Source organism: Lathamus discolor, chromosome 3 (assembly GCF_037157495.1).
Source record: "Lathamus discolor isolate bLatDis1 chromosome 3, bLatDis1.hap1, whole genome shotgun sequence".
Taxonomy (NCBI): domain Eukaryota; kingdom Metazoa; phylum Chordata; class Aves; order Psittaciformes; family Psittacidae; genus Lathamus; species Lathamus discolor.
Window position 1 is genome coordinate 65,157,109 of NC_088886.1, and position 12,707 is coordinate 65,169,815.

Here is a 12,707-nt window from a genome sequence, read left to right on the forward strand (position 1 = left end):
GGAAGTTGATTTTTTTCCAGATCTCCTCAAAACTCCAAGAAGTGTCATCTTTGGCCATCTCATGAAGCACTCTTAACTCGCTTCCAAATTTCTTCTAAATTGGTTTTGATTCTTATGCTTTGATCTATGTAAGAGCAACAACTGTCATTGATTACAGAGCAAACTCCCTCTTGTGATGCTAATAACATATCTAAGGCCATTCAGTTTTGCAATACTACTTAAGATAAACTGGTTATTTCTCTTTGTTCTGCTTGAATTGCATCTATATGTTAACTTTTGTTGTGGGTTTCTTTTTTGTGTGTGTGTGCGTGTGTGTGTTTGTTTTTTGGGGTGTTTTTTTTTTTTACTGTGAGGATGATGAAACCTGCTTTAGGTGACCCTGCTTGAGCAGGGCATTTGGGCTAGATCATCTCTCATACCAACCACAGGCTGCTTGGCCTGCCATTCCCTCCTGGATGGCCCTCTTATAACAGGGGAGGCCATCCCTCACATCAAGGTCTGGCATGGTATGTGTCTCTACTGGTCAACGCCTGCTGGGTTGCAGCCAGCAGCAGAGCTAAAGGTTTCTCTTGGTGGCAAACACAGAGGCCAACTGTGTCTTGCCCTTGACTATGGTAGGAGGCATTTTGCCAGCCTCAGTCCTTGCACCTCGTCAATGCAGAGTTTCACCTGCCTCATCCAGTTACAGGTCCCGACTGTGGTAAAGCACACACACATTTACTTTAGCAGTATAACTACTACAGGGTGCAGCAGCATTTTGAAGATACTGGTGGCAGTAGGGTACCAGCCAAAGAAAATTTCCCACCAGTGGGGTTCTCCCACCCTCTTAATTGGTTCCATTACCTGCTTTATAACACTGCCATTGTATTAGAATCTTTCTAGCTTCTGCCTAAACATTCTCTAACAGCTGCTGTAAATTTGCATGCTCTGACCATCTTTTACAAGTGACAAATCCGTATGTTACAAAGTGTAGTATCTTATTAACAACTGGCTAGTAAATACAGGTGGTTTATACACAAAATCACAGCCTCTAGTAATAGCTGTGTTGCAAGTACATGTATTGAAGTCATTACTTTTCAGTTGCCCCCAGGTGATGTTTTGCAAATCATTGGTTTTCCTCTGTCTCATTCCACTCAGGGTCTTCAAGGTCAGCTCCTGCAGCTAGGGCATTGGGTTTGCATATTTGTTATCCCTCCGTATCTTTGGAAATTGACAGCTATGAGGGACCTAATGCCAAACTGATAATTGCTTTTTTTATTTTCTAGGACTGCAGCTGCTTCTGGTTTATTCCTTAAATGTATCTCCTTACTTGATACAAGACTGAGGAGAGCATATTTGCCATTGTAAATACTTTGGTTTTCTTAAACAGCTTACATTGCTACCATTCCTAAGGTAGGATGAACAGTTGGGTGTGAGTCCCCGAGTCTTTTACTCCAGCCTAGCAATTGGGTTCCGGCATGAGATCCTTCTGTGTAATATGCAGACAAATATTTACTCTAGTTGTCATTTTTACTGTTCTGAAAGAAATTAAACATTAATCTGATAATGACAGACGTTAAAGTAGAAAATACTAGTTAATCCACTGTGGCCTTCAAAGATGCAGAACACATTTTTAGTCTGTATCTGGATGGAGCCATTTTCCAAAGCTTTGTTACTCGAGTTGTTGCACATAAAAAGGTGTCTATAAAAGAGGAAACATGTAATACATCCTAACACCCACACTGAGTTACAAGTACAGAGCCAAGCTATTAAAATATTGCATAAAAGGCCAACTATTGCATAAAAGGCCGACTAAATATTCCATGCAGGGGAGTAGGATAACCGCGAGATGGCGTTATACTCAAAGACAAAAATAAGTGAGCTACGTGTATACACGGAGATATTTCCTTTCTCAAATCTGGAGAACAAATGTTGATTCAAGATAAAATTACATTCTGGAATACACGTTGGCGTGTGATGTAAAGCTTTCAGATATTAGTTTATTTTACCATATAACAGCTTCTTGCTAGCAAGTCTGTCATAGGACTGAGAGGCTGCAACTTGCGGCAGTGGCGAGTGGGCAGCCGCAGTACCTCCGCTCCCCTCCGTGCCGTTCTGCTTCAGCGGAAGGGGCTGAGCTCTCATCGCTGCTTGCCTCGGCGGCCCTAGGCTGGTGGGGCAGGTGTGATGCTGCTCCTGAAGCCTGCTGAAAAGGTCATAGGCCAGACCTGACGTGTAAGTACCAAGTTCTGCTGCTTTCTTTCTGCATGTGTTCTCGCCTGTGTTCTTGGGATTGCAATCAGTTGTGCTCCCTTTTCTTCCACTGGGGAGTATGCACCTCTTACTTTTTTCTTCCAAATTCCACAAGCAGTTTGAAGCTAGAGCTTCTAGAGTGTGCTGTGGATTTCACTATCTCCATTCTCTTATCATGGCTTGTACTGAAATCAGAAAACCTATTTCAAAGAAATAAAAAACTATACTGAGTTTTCAAGCACTAGGCCTTGAGTCACTAGGCTGGTTGTGTCAAAATACATTATTCTTACTGCTTTGTGTAGTTTACTGTTCTGTGTGCTTAACTGCTGTAAGTAAAAATTGCTGATCTGATAAAGGGCTTCTCTCACCAGAGAAGATCAAACTTTCTTAGCTTGTTTTCTGTTAATGTATGTTCTTCTTATCAGGGCAATGAAGCATTATTTTAGGAAAGTGAAAGCACAGGGAACACCTGCTTACAGCTGAAATTTATCTGTATACTTTATGAAGATCTACAAGGAAATAATTTTTTTTTTTTTTTAATTATTCTGTTCACAAGCAGAGAAACAAGCTAAATTTGTCAAATGATTCATCCTAAATAACTTTGTCTGCCTGTGAACTGCGGTGACAGCTGATAGCAACAGGCTCTGGGAGGCAGGTTCTGCACTTTGAGGTGGCATATTTTGTGTCTGAGTTTGCTCCAAAGAGTGCAGCACCACAGACGGGGAGATGTGGATCGTCCTTACCTTAAAACTAAGTCATTTTGTAGAAATTATTTTATCTATAAATTTCTGTTTGGGTATGTGTATCATAGTAGGTTGGAGTTTTCAGTAGTGCATTCCCAGATGTGTATTAAAACATGAAAAGGGTGCAGGTTTCTTTTATGTAGCAAACCTGAAGGACCTTGTGTTCATGTTTTTACCTTAACTGAAGTGTTTGGCGTCCCCTGACAGCACCAGAGAATCTCCTTATTTCCTCTTTGCCCTGTGTTGTTTCTGTGTAAAAATAGTATTTTATAAGGAATAGATAACTTAGAACAGTAACAAGTATTTTGTTGTTTAAGGGAAGCAGAAGTTCAGCCTTTTGTTTGCAAAGGCTCGAGGACTTTGTCCTACAAGACAAATCTAGCATTTCTGTGTTTGAGTGAGTATAGTCACTTCTGTATCTGAGAGATCTTCCCAGGTTAGGGCTGTTGTTTGAATGATAGCTGTCATGCACATCATGAATGACAGAATCACATATGTTAGACTTCCAAAATACCTGGGGCTTTGTGGCAACTCATGGTAAGAAACATGCCACTTCTCCAATATTTATCTAAATTTCTGCCACTCTCCAAATTTATCTGAATATGCACAAGTGATAGTAACACAGATTTGAAAAAAAGATGCCTCTCGAGGACAAATATAAATGTAAATAGGAATGTAAAGTATTGTACTTTAAAATGAAAAATTAAATGTCCTTTTCAGTCTATATAAGTACTCCTTTGCATTTTGGGGTTGGTTTTGTCTTTATACTAATAAAATTGCAACTTTTACATGCTAGAGGCAGCCTTGATTAGACATCTGAGTTTTAACTCAGGAAAACAAAGTTCCAGTCAGTGTGAGAGGTTGATATAACTTAGAATCCAGTTCACAGAGGAAATTACAATAGAGCTAAAGAAATATGATGCCAAAGATGGACATCTACTTTTAAATGTGTATTTTGTAATGTGCGCTTTATCTTTTTGCAGGAACATAAATAAGCAGTAAGAAGAGTGCAACTGATAGCAGAGCACAGGATGAGTATCTCGTTTCTTTTGTTAATTGTAGGGCTTTGCTGGGCACAGTATAACCCTAATACTCTCCTTGGGAGGACATCTGTTGTCCATCTCTTTGAATGGCGCTGGGCTGATATTGCTCTTGAGTGTGAGCGCTATTTAGCTTCTCATGGATTTGGAGGAGTTCAGGTATGTCTGTTCTGATCAGTAGGTAATAAAATTACTACATAGACGATAATTTGTTTTTCAGAGAAAATTTTCAATTCATCAAAGAACAGGTACTGAGAAAGAAAAATAGAAATCAATAATGGAAGTAGTAAATGCTCACAGATATGTTCTTCAGCCATCGCTGTGTAAGCATGCATTTATTTCATTGCTCCAAAGTGCATGTTTTGCGCACTGTGCTATTACAATTCGACGGATTAGAATTGCATATCCTTGGCTAAATCTCTTTTTTACTGCTGTGAAGAGTAACTTATGTTTATGTGCTTGATATTATTTTAAATCAAGCAAAGTTCTTAAGAGCTAAATAAACCCAAAACTATGATTCAAAAAAAAAAAAAAGAAAAAAAGAGAGCTCCCAAAGAGCTTCCTCAATACCAAAAGGCTGAAGGTGTAAAATAAATATAAAGGACTGCTATTTATGTGCAATCAAGCAGGCAAATTTCCCTCTGTAAAGCCTAGTGTCAGGGTAAGCCATTAAGAGACTCCTATTTGCAGGAGCCTGGTGTAAGCAGAAATTAACAGACCACACATTCTGGTGAAGGTGTGTTGGTGTGAGTCTGTTCTGTCTGAACAACAGACCCAGATTCTTGTGGAACCAATAGTGTCAGATAGGTGGAGTGTTATGACTGAGAGTAGTCCCTCATTAAACAATTCAAATTTTGTTTGTCAAATTGCTCAGGAGAATTGGTGAGAGAAATCTTCCTGTCTCTCTAGCTCAGGAGTTCTCAGGTTGGCCTGAGTGAGAATTTCCCCATCATTTTCAAATATATTTGAAGTTTTCTTTGCAACCACCTTTCTAGATGCACAGGCCTGATTGGTCTTAAATTGATTTCTCAGACTATGGGAGACATTTGGATATCTTTTTTAATCCATGCTATGATAGGGTCTCAAAGTTTTTTCAGATGCAGACCTGCTGAGCGGATCACAAAGTTGTGACAGCTAAGTAGGCTGCAGCCTAGGATTCTTTGTGAGTGGTGGGATCGTGTGGTTATGCCCGGAGACTTGCAGGTATCAGCAAAAGCTTGCTGCCTGAAGAATATCCCACAAAGAGTCTATAAAAGGAAGAGGTGTAGCTTGTCCAAAAACTGTGACAAGTTTCATTCAAGAATGCTTTTATCCAAAACATTGCAAAAATAGGAAGTTGCACTAATTTTAAGGGCAGGATGTTACATCAGTTGTTCTGAAGTCAGTTCCTTCCTGATTCAGGGCTGTCGCTACTGGCCTAGTCCTTCAGATTTCAGACCACGCTTTTGATCTTTGAGGCCTGCTTCACAAAGATAATTAGGACACTATGTCCATGGACTGAATTTTTATAGTATTTTTTTTACCTGCTGAAGGTCCAGGCTTAAATCTTTTATTTCCAGCCCACTACAGTACGAGAGGATATTGAGGATCTATGTGGATTAACTATTGTGACTGTCTTCCATTAAAGGGACCTGATTTTCTGGTTTTATATCTTTCTCTAACAATACTGGGCAAAGAAATAAACCGTTATCAGTATCCTGTTACTAAGAGACACCATCTTATTCGCAGATTTCACCTCCAAATGAAAATGTTATTTCTGACCGCTGGCAACCCTGGTGGGAAAGATACCAGCCCATCAGCTATAAGCTGTGCACACGATCTGGAAATGAAACTGAATTTAGAGATATGGTGACCAGATGCAACAATGTTGGAGTAAGTGCTTTGAAAACCTTCTGGTGTTGACAATGCAAGGATATAGACGAATGACAATTTAGAAGGGAAGATGTGGTAGCACTGGAGTTGGATATGTTGGGGTTTCTTTTCATAAATCATAGATTAATTTGGGTTGGATGGGACCAGTAAAGACCTTCTAGCTCTCAAATGTGAATATTATTCTCTAGGTGTACATTTATGTGGATGCTGTAATCAACCATATGTGTGGAACTAATGCTGGTGCTGGCAACCACGGTACTTGTGGAAGCTATTTCAATGCAAAGACTGAAAATTTTCCAGCTGTGCCGTATTCTGGCTGGGATTTTAATGATGGTAAATGTAAATCTCAAAGTGGAGACATTGAGGATTATCGTGATATACGTCAGGTAAACCTAGAACTGTATTTTTTATGTAATCTGTTCCTGGGCTGTGCTTTCTTTGTTCCCTTTACTGTCTCACACTTTTCAAAAACTTTTTAAATTTTTAAAAGCAAAACAGAATTAAGACCCACATGGAAAACTTTCCAAGTTGGTAATAGAGATTAGCATTGCTGTCAGGAATGGTATAACTTTTTTAAGGATCCCCTTCTTAAAGGGATGTCTCTACTTGAACCAGTGGCTCAGTTTCAGATTTAGGGAAATGTGCTTAGGTACTTAAAAAGATAGCTTAAAGCTTACAAAACCTATTTAGGGATTATCCTCTGTGGGGTTTTTTTGTGTTTGAAACAAAAGTAAGAGGAGTTACTTGCCTTTTAGTGTAGTTTAGAAGATTTCTTTGATCTCAGTTTCAGAAGAGAAGGGGTAGGATTTTTATAAAGATGAATAGTAATGTGAAAATCTTGAAGACTGACCTTCTGTTTACAGATTTGCTAAGAGTCTATCTGTTCTTCTACATCAGATTACAAGGTTAGGACCTTGTATATATATATATCTTATGCCTTTCAAATGCATTTGATCTTTCCTGAATCTAAATTCAGAGGGGAGGAATTTTTGAGAAATGGCAGAAGATGGGGAAACTTTAAATGTCTGTGAATGCTTGAGCCAGTTCTGAAGGAGCATCATTATAATCAGTTCTGATACACAGTGCAACATACACTCATGCACCTTGCTCTGTCCAGACAGACATGAGGAGCCATGGAAACCCATCATAAGAGTTAAGCATTTCAGTATATTTCAGTATATTCAGCATTTCAGTATATGTTTAAAGTATCCTTTTGATTAAAATTGATGTCCCTCATTTAGTATTTGCAGAAAACAAATGCAAAAAGGGGAGAGAAAACAAAAGTTTAATACTTTCCTACAGCTATAATAACTCAAGATTTTTAAAATATTTAGAAACAGAACTTATATAAATCTTTCCTACATCAGATGAGAAAGGAATGCACTTGGAATAGTAATGAATCAGTTAAATAATACACTGCAAAAAATAATTTATCACATTTTTGCCCTGTACTTGCATTAATAAGTGGATTATGGACTTACTGGTTAGGTAGTTATAATCTTTCATCATCTACAGCTGTGTAAGAGGGGTGAATGCAGCCTTCTCAATGTTTCTTCTGTGTAGATGGCTGTCCAAGATCCAAGGCAAAGAAATGCATGTTGAAAAATGGCTAGTGAAGGTTGCAGTTATTTGAGATTGTAATGTAGGTAACAAAAATATATGTAGAGCACTACATTTAGTTTATTAGGTGAAAAATATTTCATCTCAGAATTTTTATACAGGTTCGGGACTGTCGCTTGTCTGGCCTTCTTGATCTGGCCCTGGAGAAGGACTATGTCCGCTCAAAAGTTGCTGAGTACATGAACCATCTCATTGATATTGGTGTAGCAGGCTTCCGAATTGATGCTGCCAAGCATATGTGGCCTCAAGATGTGAAAGCAATTTTAGACAAGCTGAAAGATCTAAATACTCAGTGGTTTTCTGCAGGAACTAAACCTTTCATTTACCAAGAGGTAATCTTTATTTATTTTTTTGTTTCAATAGTACTTTACACACATATTTCTTGCAGACACAATATAGACTGAGTCCCAGACTGGAAGCAATGCTTTGTTTGAGCTGGGCCTGAACAGCTTTCAGTCTCAAGTTTTATAGGAATGATGATTGAGATCTAATAACAAGAATTTACGAATATGTACTAAGCCCACAAAACATAATTGACATGCAAAATGCCCCCGTTTTGGATCTTCTGGAACTAGGTGACATGGAAATTACACTTGAGATGAAATTTACTGCATCCGAGTTACTCTAAAAGTTCTCTTGGTTTAAAAAAAGAGATAACACTCCCTGAACTTAAAATTCTGGATAATAAATTGCAACAGAAAATATAAATGGTGGTTATAGTCCGAAGCTTTGTTTACCAATGGCACAAGCAGTGTTAGTTGACATTTCAAATTTGAGTTTTACATTTCAATAATAAAAAAACCTAACAAGACCTAGGAAGCAGGTAATGCTTAGTTTTAGTAAGCAAAAGCTAAACTTACTAGACAGTCATTAATAAATCGGTATGTTGGCCTGCAAGGTCTAGGGTTAAAAATTGATAATTTTTTAGCTGCGCAGTAAAATGAGGTTACCCATATGCTGGAAGTAGAGGCATTGGTGACTAGATGTAATAAAAGGTTCGTATGGCCCAAGCATTCATTATGCTGTACTGATCAAACAGAAAAATCAGATTTAGGGTGGAGATAGAAAAAAAGGTTCACAGGTAAAATTGAAATATAATGGAAAAAAAAAGAAACAGCTTCAAATAAAATTACGCACGTAAGGCAGATAATATTCTTAGCACAACTCCACCTTATCCTAAAAAATATGTTGATGGAAATGTCTTTAACGTATTGGGATTTCAAAGTAGAAACGAATGCTTTCTCTTTTCTCCGTGTACCAGGTAATTGACTTGGGTGGAGAGCCGATCACAGGCAGTGAGTACTTTGGAAACGGCCGAGTGACGGAATTCAAATACGGTGCCAGACTGGGGACGGTGATCCGCAAGTGGAATGGAGAAAAGATGTCTTACTTAAAGTAAGGATGAAGATGTTGCGACTTACGCACTGGGGTAGCCTGGGTACAGCGGTGGCCAGGGTAAGTTCAAGTCTCTGTGTTTTTGGCCAGGAACTGGGGAGAAGGCTGGGGCTTTGTGCCTTCCGACAGAGCCCTGGTCTTTGTGGATAATCACGACAACCAGCGGGGGCACGGGGCCGGTGGGGCTTCCATTCTGACCTTCTGGGACGCCAGGTAAAGGACGGCTCTTGTCTGGGCGGTGCTTCTTCCGTCTGCTTGTTTGCGTCTCTGTTTTCTGGCACGGTTTCTCGTCCCATGGCTCGTGACTCTCTTTGTCCAACCAACAGGCTTTATAAAATGGCAGTTGGTTTCATGCTCGCTCATCCGTATGGGTTCACACGTGTGATGTCAAGTTTTCGCTGGCCAAGACATTTTGTAAACGGACAGGTAAGCTCGTCATGCTGAACAGAGCTTCGTGGTGAAGGAGGACCAGAAGAGGGCCAGAGAAGCGGTCTGGCGTGTTCAGATTAGTGAAGTGATTTCTCTGTCCCACGTGGGATCTAGCAGGTGGACGCCCCACCTAGCTTTTGTCTACAGATAGGCTCTCTGAATTTTTCAGTGAGAAGTTTTAACCTTCTCCTTTGAACTACAGGACGTCAATGACTGGGTTGGACCACCAAGTAACTCCGATGGATCAACAAAGGCCGTTACGATCAACGCAGACACTACCTGTGGCAATGACTGGGTTTGTGAACATCGCTGGCATCAAATCCGGTAGGTCGCTGTGGAGACGAAAAGAAGTAAGAGTTGTTGCTTTTGCTTCGAATTCCTCGTGGCTTTAGAGCCCTCGCAGCCCCAGGGACAGCAATCCCTTGCATTTTCAGGAACATGGTTGTCTTCCGTAACGTGGTGGACGGTCAGCCTTTCTCCAACTGGTGGGACAACGGCAGCAACCAAGTAGCTTTTGGCCGCGGCAATAAAGGCTTCATCGTTTTCAATAACGATGACTGGTAAGTCAGTGGGAGAAGACCGTGTCCTCAGAGAAGAGCACAGCATCCCTGACGAGCAACGCTGATGGGAAGGGGAATGGCCTTTTCTCCTGATGAGGGCGCTCGCGCCAGCCTGCGCCAGAGATCCTTGGCTCGCATGCCTGGTCTAGAGAGCCAAAATGGGAGCGCAGGGAGCAAAGCGGGGATAGGATCGGAAAGCTCACCCTCTACATTGCCAAATGTTCAAAGTGAGGGAGTAGCATCAGGTTCAGAAAGCCTCTATACCCGGTTTGAATTACCTGTTTGGGAAGCACTGGATAAAGAGGTTCCACTTCTTTTCACGCAGGGATATGAACGTCAGTTTGCAAACTGGGCTGCCTGCTGGTACCTACTGTGATGTTATTTCTGGAGATAAGGAGGGCAACCGATGCACTGGGAGTCAGGTGTATGTTTCTGGGGACGGAATGGCTAATTTCCAGATTAGTAACCAGGCTGAAGATCCATTCATGGCAATTCACGTTAATGCCAAGTTGTAACTCGGGAGAAACATCCTTCTCCGTTTGGTCTCTGCATTACCGTTTCCCCCGTAACCGGTGACTCCCTGGTATTTGAACAGCAGTGATTCTCTGTATCTAGTGATTAATAAATGTCAAGCAAATTGAAGAGTCGTGTATTTTCCCTTACTGAACCGGACGGTAACTTTATCGCGTCACAAGTAGTGGCAGTGCAGTGCTGTGTTTTAAGGCAATGCAGCACTCCGTTTCCCACATCAGAGAAAGAGGGGAGAGCGTAAAATACAAGAAATAAATGGGACCCAAAGCAACACGTGGGCGAGTTAGAAACGTGTTACTTCTAGGGCCGATACGTACTGACACATCTACATCCCAGATGAGCCACGCTGTGGGCAGTCAGCTGCCAGTAGTGCGTAGGCACCCAGGAGAGTTGGATCTGTTCCTTGCGGCAAAGCAAAGCCCGGGCTCTGCATCGGCAGAGGAAGCTGGGCCATGCCAATTCAGTTATTCCAGCCCATGACACTAGTCAAGCCAGCGGGCTGCCTGGTTCACAGTCCGCCTCTGCCTGTACAGATCTAAAGCACAGACCTTACCTGGTTAGCCGCAGTGTCCTGCTGGGAACAAATGTTCACTGTGGCCGTTCCAAAGGTGCCTGAGAAGGGCGCCGTTTACTCAAGCATCGGTTAGAGCTCTGGACAGTGGCGTCAACGCCAGCATATGCTTGTCTCTGTGGAGGGCTTGGCTTGCCTATCCAGTAACATCTCTGAGCACTACGCAGAAGGAGCACAGACTTGGCGGCTTTCCCGACTTCATTGTCAGCCGTGAGGAAATGCCGAGGTCAGTGTGAGTCTGCTTTAAGTCAGAATGTCTGCTTGGCTACAATACTCATTGCAACGCAGTCCTGAGGGGCCACTGTCAGAGGAACGCCCGGATGTCTTCTTTTTGTGGTCAAGGTGTACTCCTAGGGACAGGCCTGCCTTTTGTGGTGGGAGAGGGAGAGCGTGCAGCTGCTGGAGGGTGGATAATGGCTCTCAGCGTGCCCAAGGGCTCCGGGTGCCTGGCAAGGCAGCGATGGTGTGGGAGGAAGGGGCCAGGTAGTGTGCCTGTCCCAGAGGCCAGACCTTCCGCCTGTCTCCGTTGCTCGCTGTGGCCAGCACCGCCTTGCTGAGGGCAGGGGACCTGCAGGCAAAACACAGCCCCTGGGGCTGCTCCCTGGAGCGGTGTCAAAGAGTGGGAGAGCCGTGTGGCAGGATGGTAAGAGCTATTTGCAAACCTGTCGCTTGCCACCAGGGTCAGGGCAGGGAGCCCTTCTGCTCTTTGGAAGCAGACAGGCTCCTCTCTTCGTCATGCAAACGGGGCTGGCAAAGGGATGGATCCACATCTACTTTGTGCTACAACATCCCTGAAGCCATTCTTCAGGAAAGCTGGTCTAAAAGCGTGACATCTCATGTAGCGGCGTGACAGTGGCAGTATCTTGGCAGCTGAAAACTGACCATCAAGGTGATGACTGTGTCTCCCCTGTGGCATGACTTTCTAGGTCTTTCAGCTAGGACAGCTTTATCTTTTCCGGTAATAGCTGTGTCTGTGCTTCTCTGAGACCACTGTTTGCTACCCTTCCTGGGGTTGCCAGGGGTCTTGCTGTGGCAGATAACCACTGAAATCTGAGCACTGTTTCTTTCCTGAGAGGAGGGCAATCTCAGCCTTGGAGCGTATTAAGATACTCACCTGTCTGGAGAGCAGCAGTCAATGTAGACGTTCTTGTTTTGTGAAGATGATAAGTGAAGTCTAAGATCTCTCTGTGAGCAGCCTTAAGACTGCCATCTACCTTAGTCTTGTACGGATTCCTTTCTAATAATCCGTCTGGGGATGCTTGGATGGTGCGCTTAAGACGCAGGTGCGCTTAACTGCCTTTACGTACCCTTCAAGCCATCATCATGATACAACACAGCAGTATTGCTTATTCACTTGGTGAAGCTGAACAGCAGCAGGGTGGACGATAACATAGGGATTGGTCTGACTGGGTCAGAGTCGAATGCTCTCAGACCAGCTTCTTTTAGCTATTCCACACATGCAGGGCGTAACGTTTAATATCCAGTCTGCTTAGTTGAAGAAAACTGATGCTAGATCCTTTTTCTGACTCAGCCGTGTGATACAAAATATACTGCAATCGTAATACAAACGTGACACCTGGCAAAACAGAACAATTGCGATATACGGTTCGACCACAGTATCGGCGTGATCTCCGTTAGTGGAGTCTATAATACCCTCGCTGTCAGGATGCCGGGCATCTCCTGTCACTGGAAAGAAGTACGTGGGTTGAAGCCA

The 12,707-nt window shown here is 42.5% G+C and overlaps 1 protein-coding gene across 2 annotated transcripts; it reads left to right on the plus strand.

The window, feature by feature from the left end:
• The first annotated feature begins 1,433 nt into the window (after positions 1 to 1,433).
• On the plus strand, positions 1,434 to 10,533 carry LOC136009605 (pancreatic alpha-amylase-like). 2 transcript variants are annotated; one of them, XM_065669583.1, is made up of 11 exons: positions 1,434 to 2,214; positions 3,959 to 4,174; positions 5,744 to 5,887; positions 6,076 to 6,273; positions 7,609 to 7,839; positions 8,769 to 8,902; positions 8,993 to 9,115; positions 9,229 to 9,328; positions 9,534 to 9,655; positions 9,766 to 9,891; positions 10,217 to 10,533. In XM_065669583.1, exons 2-11 carry the CDS (start codon positions 4,007 to 4,009, stop codon positions 10,404 to 10,406), a joined length of 1,536 nt encoding a protein of 511 aa, XP_065525655.1. In that variant the 5' UTR covers positions 1,434 to 2,214; positions 3,959 to 4,006; the 3' UTR covers positions 10,407 to 10,533. The 2 variants fall into 2 exon arrangements, with proteins under 2 accessions (XP_065525655.1, XP_065525656.1); XM_065669584.1 differs by having other exon boundaries at positions 2,021 to 2,214; positions 4,038 to 4,338.
• The last annotated feature ends 2,174 nt before the right edge of the window (positions 10,534 to 12,707 follow it).